Source organism: Physella acuta, unplaced genomic scaffold, assembly GCF_028476545.2.
Source record: "Physella acuta isolate Inbredline_101_S28 unplaced genomic scaffold, ASM2847654v3 ptg000017l, whole genome shotgun sequence".
In the NCBI taxonomy this organism is placed as follows: domain Eukaryota; kingdom Metazoa; phylum Mollusca; class Gastropoda; family Physidae; genus Physella; species Physella acuta.
Genome location: NW_026731537.1, coordinates 327,955 through 347,500, shown reverse-complemented (window position 1 = coordinate 347,500; position 19,546 = coordinate 327,955). Strand labels below are relative to the sequence as shown.

The 19,546-nt window shown below is 46.0% G+C and overlaps 1 protein-coding gene across 1 annotated transcript in view; it reads left to right on the top strand.

Moving 5' to 3' along the window:
* LOC131937076 (protein jagged-1b) overlaps positions 1-19,246 on the top strand; it is a 30,967-nt gene extending 11,721 nt beyond the window's left edge. The window contains exons 2-7 of the mRNA XM_059294272.1: positions 12,326-12,383; positions 12,784-13,330; positions 13,950-14,059; positions 14,373-14,564; positions 16,077-16,243; positions 17,446-19,246. Of these exons, the coding sequence (XP_059150255.1) occupies positions 12,326-12,383; positions 12,784-13,330; positions 13,950-14,059; positions 14,373-14,564; positions 16,077-16,243; positions 17,446-18,348 (1,977 nt within the window). The 3' untranslated portion in view covers positions 18,349-19,246. The remainder of the gene's footprint in view (positions 1-12,325; positions 12,384-12,783; positions 13,331-13,949; positions 14,060-14,372; positions 14,565-16,076; positions 16,244-17,445) is intronic.
* The last annotated feature ends 300 nt before the right edge of the window (positions 19,247-19,546 follow it).

Sequence of the window (19,546 nt, the reverse complement as noted above, 5' to 3'; positions counted from 1 at the left end):
CCACCACACAGTCCACCACCACCACCACTATTACCACCACCACACAGTCCACCACCACACAGTCCACCACCACCACCACCACACAGCCCACCACCACCACCACCACACAGTCCACCACCACCACCACCACCACCACACAGTCCATCACCACCACCACCACACAGTCCACCGCCACAACCACCACCACCACCACCACAACCACCACCACCACCACCACTCAGTCCACCACCACCACCACCACACAGTCCACCACCACAACCACCACCACCACCACCACCACCACACAGTCCACCACCACCACCACCACACAGTCCAGCACCACAACCACCACCACCACCACCACCACCACACAGTCCACCACCACAACCACCACCACCACCACCACCACCACACAGTCCACCACCACCACACAGTCCACCACCACCACCACAACACAGTCCACCACCACCACACAGTCCATCACCACCACAACCACCACCACCACCACCACAACCACCACCACCACCACACAGTCCACCACCACAACCACCACACAGTTCACCACCACCACACAGTCCACCACCACCACCACCACCACCACAACCACCACCACAACACAGTCCACTACCACCACCACCACCACCACCACCACTACCACCACCACCACCACCACCACAACCACCACCACCACCACAACCACCACCACAACACAGTCCACCACCACCACCACACAGTCCACCACCACCACCACACAGTCCACCACCACCACCTCCACCACCACCATACAGTCCATCACCACCACAACCACCACCACCACCACCACAACCACCACCACCACCACCACCACCACACAGTCCACCACCACCACCACCACACAGTCCACCACCACCACAACCACCACAACCACCACCACCACCACACAGTCCACCACCACCACCACCACACAGTCCACCACCACCACCACCACTACAACCACCACCACCACCACAACCACCACCACCACAACCACCACAACACAGTCCACCACCACCACCACCACCACACAGTCCATCACCACCACAACCACCACCACCACCACACAGTCCACCACACAGTCCACCACCACCACCACCACCACCACAACCACCACCACAACACAGTCTACCACCACCACCACCACCACACAGTCCACCACACAGTCCACCACCACCACCACCACAACCACCACCACAACACAGTCCACCACCACCATCACCACCACAACCACCACCACAACACAGTCCACCACCACCACCACCACAATTACCACCACCACACAGTCCACCACACAGTCCACCACCACCACCACCACCACACAGTCCACCACCACCACCACCACCACACAGTCCACCACCACCACCACACAGTCCACCACCACCACCACAACCACCACCACCACCACCACCACAACCACCACCACCACCACCACCATCACACAGTCCACCACCAACACCACACAGTCCACCACCACCACCACCACACAGTCCACCACCACCACCACCACACAGTCCACCACACAGTCCACCACCACCACCACCACCACCACCAACACCACCACCACCACACAGTCCACCACCACCACAACCACCACCACCACAACCACCACCACCACAACCACCACCACACAGTCCACCACCACCACCACCACAACCACCACCACCACTACCACCACCACACAGTCCACCACCACACAGTCTACCACACAGTCCACCACCACCACCACCAGCAACACCACCACCACCACACAGTCCACCACCACCACCACACAGTCCACCACCACCACCACCACAACCACCACCACACAGTCCACCACCACCACCACACAGTCCACCACCACCACCACCACCACCACCACCACCACCACCACCACCACAACCACCACCACACAGTCCACCACCACCACCATACTAAGACAAGACCTACCTTATACCCTGGGTCTCGTCTATCAACACGATCCTTCAGATAAACAAGACCAACGTATAAACTTCACCAGCCCACGTTAATCAGCTGGTCCGGACTAGGGTGTGGGAGGGGGGAGGGGATGCTGTCGCCCCCACCATCTATAGTGTCTCAAAGCTTCCACACCCCACAGTAGATTGTTTTTACCCAGCAGCAACCGTCAAGTACGTCAGACGGATGTGGCCACCGTACTACCAGTGCCGGCCCACCAAGTACGTCAGACGGATGTGGCCACCGTACCACCAGTGCCGGCCCACCAAGTACGTCAGACGGATGTGGCCACCGTACTAGCAGTGCCGGCCCACCAAGTACGTCAGACGGATGTGGCCACCGTACCACCAGTGCCGGCCCACCAAGTACGTCAGACGGATGTGGCCACCGTACTAGCAGTGCCGGCCCACCTACTCTTTGAGTCTGACGATTGTGTTATCAAATGGTCTGAGTCGGCTCACTCAACATCTTCTGGGGTTTAACGACAACCTCGTCCAACATGCGGCAGCTAACCCTGGCTCGACCATGGCTCGACTATAGCTCGACCATGGCTCGACTATAGCTCGACCATGGCTCGACTATAGCTCGACCATGGCTCGACTATAGCTCGACCATGGCTCGACCATGGCTCGACTATAGCTCGACCATGGCTAGACCATGGCTCGACCACTCGCATCTAACCCTGGCTCGACCATGGCTCGACCGCTCGCATCTAACTAACTCCGTCATGTGGGGCGTCTATCATATAGCCTTTAGCCTGTGCTGGTGGCTAGGTAAGGGAGATAACAGTGTCAAAATATTTAAAATCAACTCGGGTGTCGGATAGCATGTGGTTAACGGGAGATGAATCAACCATTTCTGTTAGATCGTCTTACAAGTTGTCTGCCCTGATAATAGCCTGTGCTGGACGATGAGGGCGGGGGGGGGGGGGGGGAGGGTGATGAAAGTTCACCAAGTGCAGGGAAGATAAAACCTAAACAGACGGAGGGTCACTTCGGGTCATTGAGGCGTGAAAAGAAACGCGGAACGTTTTTTTTTCTACTGTATGTCTGTAGGTCGCATCCAGATTTTAACGACCTGTCCTGGTACACACTACACTACAGCTATATATATATATATATATATATATATATATATATATATATATATATATATATATATATATATATATATATATATATATATATATATATATATTCAGAGAGAGAGAGAGAGAAATTTCGATAAATAGATTGTGTGTCTACATTTAAGGACCAGGCACATACCCAGATACTTAGATACCCAAATACTTAGATACTCAGATAGTTAGATACCCAGGCTTACCCCGGGGATAAAACTTGATGTCCCAAATAACGAGCTAGCCGGTCACGTGGTAATAATTATTCCAGTCGACGCCTGGCAGAACTATCAAAGGATCTGCGGGAGTCATCAGATCGCACTTCGCCGGTTTCGGCCGGTTAGCCGGTTAGCCGGTTCTAGAGTAGGTGTGATAGTGATGCCTCGTGAAATTAGGTCACACCTAGAAATTTCAAGATAGCCTAGAAATTGTGGAGATGGCCTAGAAATTGTGGAGATGGCCTAGAAATTGTGGAGATGGCCTAGAAATTGTGGAGATGGCCTAGAAATTGTGGAGATGGCCTAGAAATTGTGGAGATGGCCTAGAAATTGTGGAGATGGCCTAGAAATTGTGGAGATGGCCTAGAAATTGTGGAGGGCCTAGATAATTGGTGGATCATGGTGGAGTAGATAAAGATTTAGTGGATCATCTAGCTTATATTTAGTTGGGGTATCTTATATTTTGTTGGGGTATCTTATATTTTGTTGGGGTATCTTATATTTTGTTGGGGTATCTTATATTTTGTTGGGGTATCTTATATTTTGTTGGGGTATCTTATATTTTGTTGGGGTATCTTATATTTTGTTGGGTATCTTATATTTGGTTGGGGTATCTTATATTTTGTTGGGGTATCTTATATTTGGTTGGGGTATCTTATATTTTGTTGGGGTATCTTATATTTGGTTGGGGTATCTTATATTTTGTTGGGGTATCTTATATTTGGTTGGGGTATCTTATATTTTGGTGGGGTATGTTATATTTTGTTGGGGTATCTTATATTTGGTTGGGGTATCTTATATTTTGGTGGGGTATCTTATATTTTGGTGGGGTATGTTATATTTTGTTGGGGTATCTTATATGTTGGTGGGGTATCTTATATTTGTTTGGGGTATCTTATATGTTGGTGGGGTATCTTATATTTTGGTGGGGTATCTTATATGTTGGTGGGGTATCTTATATTTTGGTGGGGTATCTTATATTTTGTTGGGGTATGTTATATTTTGGTGGGACACGTTTACCCGGGATTTATATAGAGATACGACGGATATTTAAAATCTTAATTAGACAAATTAGCTTTAATAGCTCTCCCCTTATGAGTCCTGATAGCAGTATGACGTCACGTAGCTGCTACCGAATCCTCCCCCCCCACACCCCTCATTGAGTTACACAAGGCGGGGCGGGCAGGGTCTGCGCCAGGGGACGCTACCTTTATCTCAGTCCCTGGGACGTGAGTCCTTATCACGTGGTCCTGATGCGGTAACCAGATGGGGAGTTATCTATCAGCAGCGCCACCATCAGGCAGGCCACAACTGACCGCAGCACAAAGTAGGGCTAACATACCCTGCACGTGCAGTAGGGGGGGGGATATGTGAAATGTGACGTCAATGTTGACGTCGTGTTTTGAAAATACTCCGGCAGTGGAAGCTGTTTAGATAATTTCAAGAAGATGAAAGCGGAAGTGACGTAGGACGTCAGAGCAATGTAAAAAACAACTAGTTCTGGTGTAGGTACATATAGACATATAGGGTATAAGTTTAAAAGTACATGGTTGGTATACCTGCACACTGGGATGATACAAGTATTGACCTACATGACCCCAGTCAAAAATTTGATAGTTACGATACTTGCATTTAACTTTGCCCTACATTTTGTCTTTAATTTCAACAGAACTGGTTATCATCGGATGTCTTCAGTACGTCATTATCGCCTAACGTCTTCAGTACGTCATTATCGCCTAACGTCTTCAGTACGTCATTATCCGTCGTTTGGAAAACTTAGTAGTTTAATCTCGTACCAAGGGTGTGGTACTCGGCTATCTTATCGGTAGGTTCGTACTTGAAATAAATCTCGCTCAAGTCCCGCTCAAATCTCGCTCAAATCTCGCTCAAGTCTCGCTCAAATCTCGCTCAAATCTCGCTCAAGTCCCGCTCAAATCTCGCTCAAGTCTCGCTCAAATCTCGCTCAAGTCTCGCTCAAATCTCGCTCAAGTCCCACTCAAATCTCGCTCAAGTCCCACTTAAATCTCGCTCAAGTCCCGCTCAAATCTCGCTCAAGTCCCGCTCAAATCTCGCTCAAGTCTCGCTCAAATCTCGCTCAAGTCCCACTCAAATCTCGCTCAAGTCCCACTCAAATCTCGCTCAAGTCCCGCTCAAATCTCGCTTAAGTCCCGCTCACATCTCGCTCAAATCTCGCTCAAGTCCCGCTCAAATCTCGCTCAAGTCCCGCTCAAATCTCGCTTAAGTCCCGCTCACATCTCGCTCAAATCTCGCTCAAGTCTCGCTCAAATCTTGCTCAAGTCTCGCTCAAATCTCGCTCAAGTCCCACTCAAATCTCGCTCCAGTCCCGCTCAAATCTCGCTCAAGTCCCGCTCAAATCTCGCTCAAGTCCCGCTCAAATCTCGCTTAAGTCCCGCTCACATCTCGCTCAAATCTCGCTCAAGTCCCACTCAAATCTCGCTCAAGTCCCACGCAAATCTCGCTCAAGTCCCGCTCAAATCTCGCTCAAGTCTCGCTCAAATCTCGCTTAAGTCCCGCTCACATCTCGCTCAAATCTCGCTCAAGTCCCGCTCAAATCTCGCTCAAGTCCCGCTCAAATCTCGCTTAAGTCCCGCTCACATCTCGCTCAAATCTCGCTCAAGTCTCGCTCAAATCTTGCTCAAGTCTCGCTCAAATCTCGCTCAAGTCCCACTCAAATCACGCTCCAGTCCCGCTCAAATCTCGCTCAAGTCCCGCTCAAATCTCGCTCAAGTCCCGCTCAAATCTCGCTTAAGTCCCGCTCACATCTCGCTCAAATCTCGCTCAAGTCCCACTCAAATCTCGCTCAAGTCCCACTCAAATCTCGCTCAAGTCCCGCTCAAATCTCGCTCAAGTCCCGCTCAAATCTCGCTTAAGTCCCGCTCACATCTCGCTCAAATCTCGCTCAAGTCCCGCTCAAATCTCGCTCAAGTCCCGCTCAAATCTCGCTTAAGTCCCGCTCACATCTCGCTCAAATCTCGCTCAAGTCTCGCTCAAACCTTGCTCAAGTCTCGCTCAAATCTCGCTCAAGTCCCACTCAAATCTCGCTCCAGTCCCGCTCAAATCTCGCTCGAATCTCGCTCGACGTGTTAAAACGTTCTGCACGATTGCAGCCTTAGGAACAGCCCAAGACAACCATCTTTTATAAACTTGCTCTAAACATGTAGTCTTGTAGTGTATACCGTAGACAAGACAACCATCTTTTATAAACTTGCTCTAAACATAGTCTTGTAGTGTATACCGTAGACAAGACAACCATCTTTTATAAACTTGCTCTAAACATAGTCTTGTAGTGTATACCGTAGACAAGACAACCATCTTTTATAAACTTGCTCTAAACATAGTCTTGTAGTGTATACCGTAGACAAGACAACCATCTTTTATAAACTTGCTCTAAACATAGTCTTGTAGTGTATACCGTAGACAAGACAACCATCTTTTATAAACTTGCTCTAAACATAGTCTTGTAGTGTATACCGTAGACAAGACAACCATCTTTTATAAACTTGCTCTAAACATAGTCTTGTAGTGTATACCGTAGACAAGACAACCATCTTTTATAAACTTGCTCTAAACATAGTCTTGTAGTGTATACCGTAGACAAGACAACCATCTTTTATAAACTTGCTCTAAACATAGTCTTGTAGTGTATACCGTAGACAAGACAACCATCTTTTATAAACTTGCTCTAAACATAGTCTTGTAGTGTATACCGTAGACAAGACAACCATCTTTTATAAACTTGCTCTAAACATAGTCTTGTAGTGTATACCGTAGACAAGACAACCATCTTTTATAAACTTGCTCTAAACATAGTCTTGTAGTGTATACCGTAGACAAGACAACCATCTTTTATAAACTTGCTCTAAACATAGTCTTGTAGTGTATACCGTAGACAAGACAACCATCTTTTATAAACTTGCTCTAAACATAGTCTTGTAGTGTATACCGTAGACAAGACAACCATCTTTTATAAACTTGCTCTAAACATAGTCTTGTAGTGTATACCGTAGACAAGACAACCATCTTTTATAAACTTGCTCTAAACATAGTCTTGTAGTGTATACCGTAGACAAGACAACCATCTTTTATAAACTTGCTCTAAACATAGTCTTGTAGTGTATACCGTAGACAAGACAACCATCTTTTATAAACTTGCTCTAAACATAGTCTTGTAGTGTATACCGTAGACAAGACAACCATCTTTTATAAACTTGCTCTAAACATAGTCTTGTAGTGTATACCGTAGACAAGACAACCATCTTTTATAAACTTGCTCTAAACATAGTCTTGTAGTGTATACCGTAGACAAGACAACCATCTTTTATAAACTTGCTCTAAACATAGTCTTGTAGTGTATACCGTAGACAAGACAACCATCTTTTATAAACTTGCTCTAAACATAGTCTTGTAGTGTATACCGTAGACAAGACAACCATCTTTTATAAACTTGCTCTAAACATAGTCTTGTAGTGTATACCGTAGACAAGACAACCATCTTTTATAAACTTGCTCTAAACATAGTCTTGTAGTGTATACCGTAGACAAGACAACCATCTTTTATAAACTTGCTCTAAACATAGTCTTGTAGTGTATACCGTAGACAAGACAACCATCTTTTATAAACTTGCTCTAAACATAGTCTTGTAGTGTATACCGTAGACAAGACAACCATCTTTTATAAACTTGCTCTAAACATAGTCTTGTAGTGTATACCGTAGACAAGACAACCATCTTTTATAAACTTGCTCTAAACATAGTCTTGTAGTGTATACCGTAGACAAGACAACCATCTTTTATAAACTTGCTCTAAACATAGTCTTGTAGTGTATACCGTAGACAAGACAACCATCTTTTATAAACTTGCTCTAAACATAGTCTTGTAGTGTATACCGTAGACAAGACAACCATCTTTTATAAACTTGCTCTAAACATAGTCTTGTAGTGTATACCGTAGACAAGACAACCATCTTTTATAAACTTGCTCTAAACATAGTCTTGTAGTGTATACCGTAGACAAGACAACCATCTTTTATAAACTTGCTCTAAACATAGTCTTGTAGTGTATACCGTAGACAAGACAACCATCTTTTATAAACTTGCTCTAAACATAGTCTTGTAGTGTATACCGTAGACAAGACAACCATCTTTTGTAAACTTGCTCTAAACATAGTCTTGTAGTGTATACCGTAGACAAGACAACCATCTTTTATAAACTTGCTCTAAACATAGTCTTGTAGTGTATACCGTAGACAAGACAACCATCTTTTATAAACTTGCTCTAAACATAGTCTTGTAGTGTATACCGTAGACAAGACAACCATCTTTTATAAACTTGCTCTAAACATAGTCTTGTAGTGTATACCGTAGACAAGACAACCATCTTTTATAAACTTGCTCTAAACATAGTCTTGTAGTGTATACCGTAGACAAGACAACCATCTTTTAATAACTTGCTCTAAACATAGTCTTGTAGTGTATACCGTAGACAAGACAACCATCTTTTATAAACTTGCTCTAAACATAGTCTTGTAGTGTATACCGTAGACAAGACAACCATCTTTTATAAACTTGCTCTAAACATAGTCTTGTAGTGTATACCGTAGACAAGACAACCATCTTTTATAAACTTGCTCTAAACATAGTCTTGTAGTGTATACCGTAGACAAGACAACCATCTTTTATAAACTTGCTCTAAACATAGTCTTGTAGTGTATACCGTAGACAAGACAACCATCTTTTATAAACTTGCTCTAAACATAGTCTTGTAGTGTATACCGTAGACAAGACAACCATCTTTTATAAACTTGCTCTAAACATAGTCTTGTAGTGTATACCGTAGACAAGACAACCATCTTTTATAAACTTGCTCTAAACATAGTCTTGTAGTGTATACCGTAGACAAGACAACCATCTTTTATAAACTTGCTCTAAACATAGTCTTGTAGTGTATACCGTAGACAAGACAACCATCTTTTATAAACTTGCTCTAAACATAGTCTTGTAGTGTATACCGTAGACAAGACAACCATCTTTTATAAACTTGCTCTAAACATAGTCTTGTAGTGTATACCGTAGACAAGACAACCATCTTTTATAAACTTGCTCTAAACATAGTCTTGTAGTGTATACCGTAGACAAGACAACCATCTTTTATAAACTTGCTCTAAACATAGTCTTGTAGTGTATACCGTAGACAAGACAACCATCTTTTATAAACTTGCTCTAAACATAGTCTTGTAGTGTATAGGAAATGTAGCATACCCCAGCGGTAATAGGGTCCCATTTGGTCCATCAGTTGACGCCAATGTGTACCACTGTATCCACTGTATCCACTGTATCCACTGTATCCACTGTATCCACTGTATCCACTGTATCCACTGTATCCACTGTATCCACTGTATCCACTGTATCCACTGTATCCACTGTATCCACTGTATCCACTGTATCCACTGTATCCACTGTATCCACTGTATCAACTGTATCCACTGTATCAACTGTATCAATTGTATCCACTGTATCCACTGTATCCACTGTATCCACTGTATCCACTGTATCCACTGTATCCACTGTTGATATCATGTCGGCGTTGTTTACCTTGTACGTCGCGATAGCCAGGTTTAAATACTGGCAAACATACATGAGATGGTGACCCTTTAACCTTGACATGTGTGACCTGCTGACCTTTACATGCGTGAGATGACATGCGCGATGATATCCACGGACGTTAATACCGGCGGCCATCTTGTGACGTGGATAAAATGTTAAAGACGGTGATTGTGACGTCATGAATTTTTTAAAGAGGTGTGTCCTGATCACGTGATGCCCGTGTTTGTTCATAGTCAGCACAACAGTATACATTTTTCTCGATGTTTGGTGACCTTGACTTTGGTGACCGTGAGTTTGGTGACCTTGACTTTGGTGACCTTGAGTTGAGTCTGTTGAACCAATCTCACCGTGCGGTAGGTAGGGCCGATCCTGGGATAGCGGTAGGATCGAGCACAGATGTTTGTATGTGTGGGGTGAGGTGGGTTGTCTGGGTTGTCGTCGGTTGTCGTGGGTTGTCCTGGCGTGTTCTGGGTTGTCGTGAGTCGTGAGGCTAGATGTGTGTGAGCGAGGGTTATCGTGGGTTGTCTAGCTAAATATAACATCTTAAAAGTTCTAGTATAGAAAAAGTTATCGGCAAAAAAAAAAGTCCGCAAAAAGAGATGTACCCCCTTTATTACCAAATTGAAAACAATTATTTATTGTTTACCCCCTTTATTACCAAATTGAAAACAATTATTTATTGTTTACCCCCTTTATTACCAAATTGAAAACAATTATTTATTGTTTACCCCCTTTATTACCAAATTGAAAACAATTATTTATTGTTTACCCCCTTTATTACCAAATTGACAACAATTATTTATTGTTTACCCCCTTTATTACCAAATTGAAAACAATTATTTATTGTTTACCCCCTTTATTACCAAATTGAAAACAATTATTTATTGTTTACCCCCTTTATTACCAAATTGAAAACAATTATTTATTGTTTACCCCCTTTATTACCAAATTGAAAACAATTATTTATTGTTTACCCCCTTTATTACCAAATTGAAAACAATTATTTATTGTTTACCCCCTTTATTACCAAATTGAAAACAATTATTTATTGTTTACCCCCTTTATTACCAAATTGAAAACAATTATTTATTGTTTACCCCCTTTATTACCAAATTGACAACAATTATTTATTGTTTACCCCCTATATTACCAAATTGACAACAATTATTTATTGTTTACCCCCTTTATTACCAAATTGAAAACAATTATTTATTGTTTACCCCCTTTATTACCAAATTGAAAACAATTATTTATTGTTTACCCCCTTTATTACCAAATACCAACCTGTTACCTCGAGTGTTACTAAAAGCCCCCATAATCCACGTGAGACCCCCATGTGAACAGGGACCCCAATGTTACCGAAGACGTGACCCCACTACTCGGTGCCCTTCAATGGACTCCAACACTCCACGAGAGCTTAACGATACAGCCCTAATGACTCCACGCACGTGTACATTTCTCCCCGCACCCCAGGCCATTAAAATTTAATCGGGTACAAATGTTGTCCCCCACACCCCACCCTCACACACCCCACACCGAGTAACCATTAGCACCGATATCCAACCAGTGCGCACTCTCGCCCTGACATCTGGTACTTCAGTACACGGCAACAGGAGCCGAGCTAAGTGTAGTACACGGCAACAGGAGCTGAGCTAAGCTCAATGAGCTGAACCCATCACCAGAGCTATGGACGTGTGTTTACGTTCAATATGAAGGTGTAAACTTGTGGGCGGGGGGTGCGTGGGAGCAGGTGTTCAAACTGGCTTCCCCCCCCCTCACTCGGCCGTGAAAGTGTGAATGATAACGGTGGTTGAAATAGTTTATTTACAATCCCAGAGTAAATGGGTACAGGTTATACGGTTGGGAGTTAAGCGCACTTTACCAAAGTGTAGGGTTTCTTTCAGGCATCTCCCCGGGATGGGGTACTCCTCCCCACCCGCACCCCCGCAAAGTGCAAACATAGTCCGCCTCAACGTAAATAGAAAAAGTATTACATTTATGAAGCATAGATTATATATACTTAAGCTAGATCCACCCCAGGAAGTTTCAAGTACCCCCTCCCCTCCCCTCGGAAAAAAATGTCTGAAATAAACCCTACTTGGGTGCAACACTATGACTCCCCCCCCCCCCCCCTTCCGTAAATAAAAAAATCAATGGCCGTCTACCAGAAATAGCTGCCGTCCGTCCACTGCCTTCGTGCGCTATGTCGACGGCACGTGTTTGTGTGAGCGGTTGGTGTTGGGTTTAAAATGGTCGGAGCCTCATTACGATCTTCAATTAGTTGAAGTGGCCTGAAATTTTGACTGAGTATTTTTTAGAGTTTTCCAATTTCTCTTGCCAAAATTCATTACAAATTTCTTATGCTATACTTTCCAAGAATGTCCACTTATTGAAAATTCGATTTTAAACTTTTCCCCAGGGGTCGTTCACTCTTTGGCTGTCGGCAGTGGGACGTTGCCAGGGCCAGCCTGATACAGGTAGGATATAGCTCACCTTTACCAGGTGACGTCTGCTTCATCTGATGGCCTTAGGGGGGGGGGGAGGGAGGGGGTGATGTCAGTCGGTCAGACTTGATGGCCATACTAGGTAGGGCGTTAGTCAGACGGCCATCTTTATTGGGGCTCAGTAAGTTAGTCGAAAATTAAAAAGTTAAGTTTGTCCCCGGGAAGGGTCGCTACACCTCTGGGGGGGGGGGGGGGTGGCACCATTAAGTGCAGCACCGGGTGACACCCGACCTCGCTACGCCACTGCAATAGGTCAAAAGTCAAAGTTTAAAGATGGGATGACAGTCAGACAATGTATAGGAGGGGTAGGGTGGGGTACAACTGCGATAAACTTAACACAATTGTGACTAGAATATTCCATCCATCGTTTCAGAGTTGTCCAGCTTGGTAGTGGCGGACTTCATGTCTCCTTCATCACACTGGGTTGTCTACCCCGCCCACCTAGCGGCGTCAGATGACGCTGGCAGTGCGTCGGCGTCACGTCCCCTCGCAAGTCACACTCTAGCTGACTCAAGTCACACTTCGGCTGATTCCACACACGATTTATCTGACTCTGACGCACGACGCCACCAAGCGTCACTGACTCCCGGATTAACCGCAGAAGAAAGTCCAGAAGTCAAGATTGACGGACTGTCGTTAGCTGACTCATTAACAGACGCTGACTCATTAACAAAGCAATCAACTTTAGTGAGGAACAAGGTCCCTAACCATTCTAAACAAACGACACCCCGGAAGTCAAGTTTTCCAAGGAAGACGCGACAAGATGCGTGGTCAAGACACAGGCCAATGACGTCACACAGACGGCCGCGGAGACAGCAAGAAGAGTTTGTGACGTCATCCGATGCTGTGACCAGAAGTGCGGGGGCGGCGATGGTGGTGGCAGTTCGAGTCGTCTGCAGCAAGCACTACTACGGCAGAGAGTGAGTCGGTGTGGTGGATTCTATAGTCACATTTCACCCCCCCCCTCACATTTCACCCCCCTCACATTTCACCCCCTCACATTTCAACCCCTCACATTTCACCCCCTCACATTTCACCCCCTCACATTTCACCCCTTCACACTTCACCCCCTCACATTTCACCCCCTCACATTTCACCCTCTCACATTTCACCCCCTCACATTTCACCCCTTCACACTTCACCCCTTCACACTTCACCCCCTCACATTTCACCCCCTCACATTTCACCCCCTCACATTTCACCCCCTCACATTTCACCCCCTCACACTTCACCCCCTCACATTTCCTACACATAGGCAAAGATCTCACTTATACAGGTTAAAGATCCTACAAAGATCTCACTCGTATAAAGATCCAGCATTAACTCGTCAGATACAACACAAAGATCCTGCACAAGCTTGTCACAAATCTAACAAAAATCTAACAAAAATCTAACAAAAATCTAACAAAATATCTTTACCAACATCGTTTGTACACAAAGATCTCGACCAACAGCCACACCCCAACAATCAGCTTACAATCATTCTACAATTGTGTCCTTGACATTGACAATTATTGCCCACCCCCCCTCCATGTGCAGGTGCTCCAGACTGTGTCGAGACAGGGACGACCTCCACGGGCACTACAGGTGTGGCGCTCTGGGGGAGAGGCTGTGTTTACCTGGGTGGACGGGGGACGGCTGTACGGAAGGTGAGTACTTAATCTTCACACGTGCACACCGTGTGGCTGACCACACGTACACACTGTGTGGCTGACCACACGTGCACACCGTGTGGCTGACCACACGTTGACCACACGTACACAATGTGTGGCTGACCACACGTACACACGGTGTGGCTGACCTCACGTGCATACCGTGTGGCTGACCACACTGTGTACCAGCACCACGATGTAACACTCACGCCATGATATCACTTGCATACAACCAAACGGTTCTCCTGTTACACGTGGCTGGTGAGTACAATGTGGCCAGATTTTATTGTGTTTGTTTTTGTTTCCTCAGCTGTTTGTTCCCCGGGATGTCTTGAGCACGGGGGCACGTGCATCCGGCCCCACACATGCACGTGCAAACAGGGATGGTACGGTGAGCAGTGCAGCCAGTGTAGGACTCACCCCGGCTGTGTGCACGGCTCCTGTCGTCTGCCTGGGCAATGTCTATGTCACCCCGGCTGGACGGGGGCGCTGTGTGATGAGGGTGAGTACAGCTAGGGCGGGGACGTGATGGGGTGGGGTGGGGCGGAGGACGTGATGGGGGGGGACTGGGACGGGATGGGGTGGGGCTGGGACGGGATGGGGTGTGGTAGGGACGGGATGGGGTGGGGCGTGGGCTGGTTTAGTGGGGGAGGTGGCTTGTCGTTTATGATTTGGTTTAACATCATTTCTATACTTTATACGTCTTTACTTGGGGCATCTCTAATTGGTACGTCTATACTTTATACGTCTTTACTTGGGGCATCTCTAATTGGTACGTCTATACTTTATACGTCTTTACTTGGGGCATCTCTAATTGGTACGTCTATACTTTATACGTCTTTACTTGGGGCATCTCTAATTGGTACGTCTATACTTTATACGTCTTTACTTGGGGCATCTCTAATTGGTACGTCTAGACTTGGGGCATCTCTAATTGGTACGTCTAGACTTGGGGCATCTCTAATTGGTACGTCTAGACTTGGGGCATCTCTAATTGGTACGTCTATACTTTATACGTCTTTACTTGGGGCATCTCTAATTGGTACGTCTATACTTTATACGTCTTTACTTGGGGCATCTCTAATTGGTACGTCTAGACTTGGGGCATCTCTAATTGGTACGTCTAGACTTGGGGCATCTCTAATTGGTACGTCTAGACTTTGTACGTCTAGACTTGATACATCTCTAATTGACACAATAAGACACCAAGACTGATACAAAATGATGAAATCTTTTGTTTGTTATTGCTTGTCTAGACCGGAACTAGCCGGAAGTCTCCGGACGTGCCTCACTGCCAGTTCCCCATAGGATGTTTACTCAGTGAAAGTCTAAATGCACGTGCATTTACATTTAGACATTCGTTAAATGCACGCGCGCAATATAAGAGAGAATCTCGTCAAATAAACAATGAGAAGCCGCGGTCTGTTGAGGGGGAGGGGTGGGATGGGTGGGGCAGGGGTTTGAGGTGGGTGGATGGTGGGAAGGGGTGGGGGGGGGGATTCCAGTCTGGCTTCACATTCAAGTTGTAATCCCCCCCCCCCGCTCAAATTTCGGTCTGTGTCAAAATGTTGTAGCCTTGAGTGCATGTGCAGGTGATGTGTGAGTAAAAACCTGCGCGTGTGAGCATGTTTAAGTTGTAGTTGCCTGTCCTTGATAAGAGTCTGATGTTGTTACCACATTTGTCGTCCCTATCTCAGACAAATGGAATCTATTTTTGTCTCCTGAGAATCTATTTTAGTCTGTAAAAAAATTAAAGTTTCCCCTTCAAACCTGACGGTCTATGGGGCAAGTGAAGTAGAGTTCACTTGTTTCTGTGACCTCGGCATATGAAGAGATAGTGTGGTCAGCACTATGTCCAGCCGCCTTTACTTTCCCTAACGTGCGTTAGGTACCCATCAGAGTTGGGTGGACTCAGGGACGGTCTACTGGACGGTCCAGCTCTCTACCACTAGACTACTCCGCCCCTATTTTAGTCTGTAATAGAACAATTTCTCTCATCTATTTTTGTCACCAGAAGAACAATTTTGCCAGCACCACAACCCGTGCCAGAACGGAGGGACGTGTTACCATGACAACGACAACAACAACTACACGTGCGGCTGTCCCCTGGGTTACACCGGCTCACACTGCCAGTTCCAGCAATGTCAAGGTTACTTCTGTTCCAACCGTGGGACATGCCAGGTAATAGAACACAACACAGGACACATCACGAGAGGACCTAATTATGACCATCGTGTTCATATAATGACCAACTTTAAAGTGACTGTCTGAAACAGTTGGAGGTAGTGACTGTCTGAAACAGTTGGAGGTAGTGACTGTCTGAAACAGTTGGAGGTAGTGACTGAAACAGTTGGAGGTAGTGACTGTCTGAAACAGTTGGAGGTAGTGACTGTCTGAAACAGTTGGAGGTAGTGACTGTCTGAAACAGTTGGAGGTAGTGACTGTCTGAAACAGTTGGAGGTAGTGACTGTCTGAAACAGTTGGAGGTAGTGACTGTCTGAAACAGTTGGAGGTAGTGACTGTCTGAAACAGTTGGAGGTAGTGACTGTCTGAAACAGTTGGAGGTAGTGACTGTCTGAAACAGTTGGAGGTAGTGACTGACTGAAACAGTTGGAGGTAGTGACTGAAACAGTTGGAGGTAGTGACTGAAACAGTTGGAGGTAGTGACTGTCTGAAGCAGTTGGAGGTAGTGACTGTCTGAAACAGTTGGAGGTAGTGACTGTCTGAACTTAACCCAGTCTCTAACTCCAGCTGTTTCAGACAGTCACTAACCGGAGCTGTTTCTTAAAGGTTCAAACCTGATTTTTGTGCCTACTGTAAACTATCTAAAAACCGTCTAAACCGACCTTACTGTAAACTATCTAAAAACCATCTAAACTGACGTTACTGTAAACTATCTAAAAACCATCTTAGCCGACGTTACTGTAAACTATCTAAAAACCATCTAAACCGACGTTACTGTAAACTATCTAAAAAGGATATAAACTGACGTTACTGTAAACCATCCAAAGCGGTTGTTTACTTCCCCTTCCAGTTTTAGATTTCTCATTTTTTGGCCTGTGTTTGGATGAATTAGGGGTCAACATCTGTAACATTCTACAAGGTGAAGGTTATTCTTACGTTCAGTTGGTTGGTCGGCAAGCTTGAATCACCGACTTGGTTGACTTGATGACTTAGCGATACCATCGGGACATACATCTGTCTCCATATATTGGTAATCTCGTTAGCACTTACATCTGACTGCACACATTGGTAGTGACGTAATCACTCACGCGACAAGTTACGTCGTCTGTGTTGACCACGTGACCTGCTGCCTCAGTGACCCATCACGTATCCCCCCCCCCCTGACCTTGAGACCAATCCTCCTCTGGTTCTGTCCCCAGATATCTGCTGGTACCAGACGCTGCGTCTGCAGATATCCGTACACAGGAGCCAGGTGCCGGGAGCAGACGAGAGTTCCTGGGGTCACCGCCACTCAAGGTCAAGTACACAGCCAGTGCGCAGGTCCGGCGTGCGGACAACCGGAGGACCAATGTCAAGGTCATGAGTGCTACAACAGCGGGAAGTGCGTTGTGTCGCCCGAGACTAACAGACCTACATGCCAATGTCCTTCACCTTTCACAGGAGACCACTGTATCCAAGTCAAGGACAACCCATGTTCTAGTCAGCCGTGTCTCAACAACGGAAGCTGTCAGACCAACTCAACTTCCGGTCAGTTCGCCTGTAGCTGTGTCGCCGGGTTCTCTGGGAGGCTGTGTGAGCAGAAGGTGGCCAAGAGCACAGTGTGTCGCACAGCGGGGGTCAAGGTCAAGGCCCCTGTCGTGTGCCACAACGGCGGCACGTGCGAGCGCACCCAGAGGGGCGACACGTTCCGGTGCAGGTGCGGGGAAAAATTTACCGGGGAATTCTGCGAGGTCAGCCAGTCCGGCGCGTGTGACAATCACAGGTGCCTGAACGGTGGCACGTGTCACGTGGGCAGGGACAACTCACCCACATGCACGTGCGCCCCTGGGTTCGCTGGACTGCTGTGCCACAGACTACTGGCTGACCCCTGCGCACGTGTGTCGTGTCAGCATGGTGGCACGTGCGTGGCTCACGAAGAGAGGTTTGTGTGTGAGTGCAGAAGACCGTTCCACGGAGAGTTCTGCGAGCAGCTGACCATCAGCAGTTCCTCGCACGTGCACATCAAGATCACAGCCTCCGTGCGGTCGGCTGGACATCGGTGCTCACCCAGTGACCTCATTGTCTTGTACCTCCTGTTGTTGTTGCTGTGGTGTGTGAGATGATGTCGTCCTCTGGCTGAATCTCTCTTGAGAACATCGATACCAGATAATCCCAGCTCTAATTTATTGCAAATTCCTGTGACGATGGATACCGACTTGTGATTCAGTATCTTGAAATATTATCAGGTACTCTCAGGTACCCTACGCAACACCATACCACCGTTATTGTTAGACGACCTTCAGGACGGTTTACTTACGTACTGGCCAATGAGAATATGCCGAGGTCAAGGTCATTGGTCAACTCTACTTTACCTACCCTCTGAACTTTGTGACGGCACTCTAGCAGACGACCCGGCGGTTGTGAATTTAAAAAAAAAACATTTTTCGACAAAAGATTTCTTCGTTCTAATGGGTTTCTACACCAAGACACCAACTACAACATCCCCAACACCATCAATACCATCTACTACACCATCGTACCATCCACCCACCACACCTTCCACAACAACATCCACCACAACATCCACCACATTATCCACCACACCATCCACCACACCATCCAGTGTTGTGAAGCCATCCTGTCTTACGCACAACATATTTCATTTATTTTATGTTAACTTTGACTGACACATTTGATGTAGACATAATATGACATATAAATGTTAATGTTGATCGAATGAATGTCAACTTGACCTGGTAAATGTTGATTGAAGCATCAGATGTTGCCATGACATGACATGACATTTTTATTGTAGACTTGCATGACATACTTAATGTGATATGACATGATGTACCTAATGTCAACTGTAACATGATATAAACTATTTTCTATTTTGATTTTAATAATAAATGAAAAAGAAGCAGAGCTACTCTACTTGCTCTACTCAACTAAAGAATGTGAGAAGATACCTGCTGTATAATCTTGATTGTTGATAAGTTGATATGTCATTAAATGTATGCTAAGGGCTTGGTTTGTTTTATTTTCTTACAACGTAGTCCTAATTTGTCAGACTGGGACTTTCTTTGTGTAGACGGTACAGTTAAAGATGGCTAGTTGATTGTTTGTGTGAGCGTCAAAAGCCTTCAACCACACCACCACCACACCAACCCCACACCTTCCACCAGACCAACCCCACACCTTCTACCACACCAACCCCACACCTTCCACCACACAAACCCCACACCTTCCACCACACCAACCCCACACCTTCAATCACACCACCACCCACCACACCTTCCACCACACCAACCCCACACCATC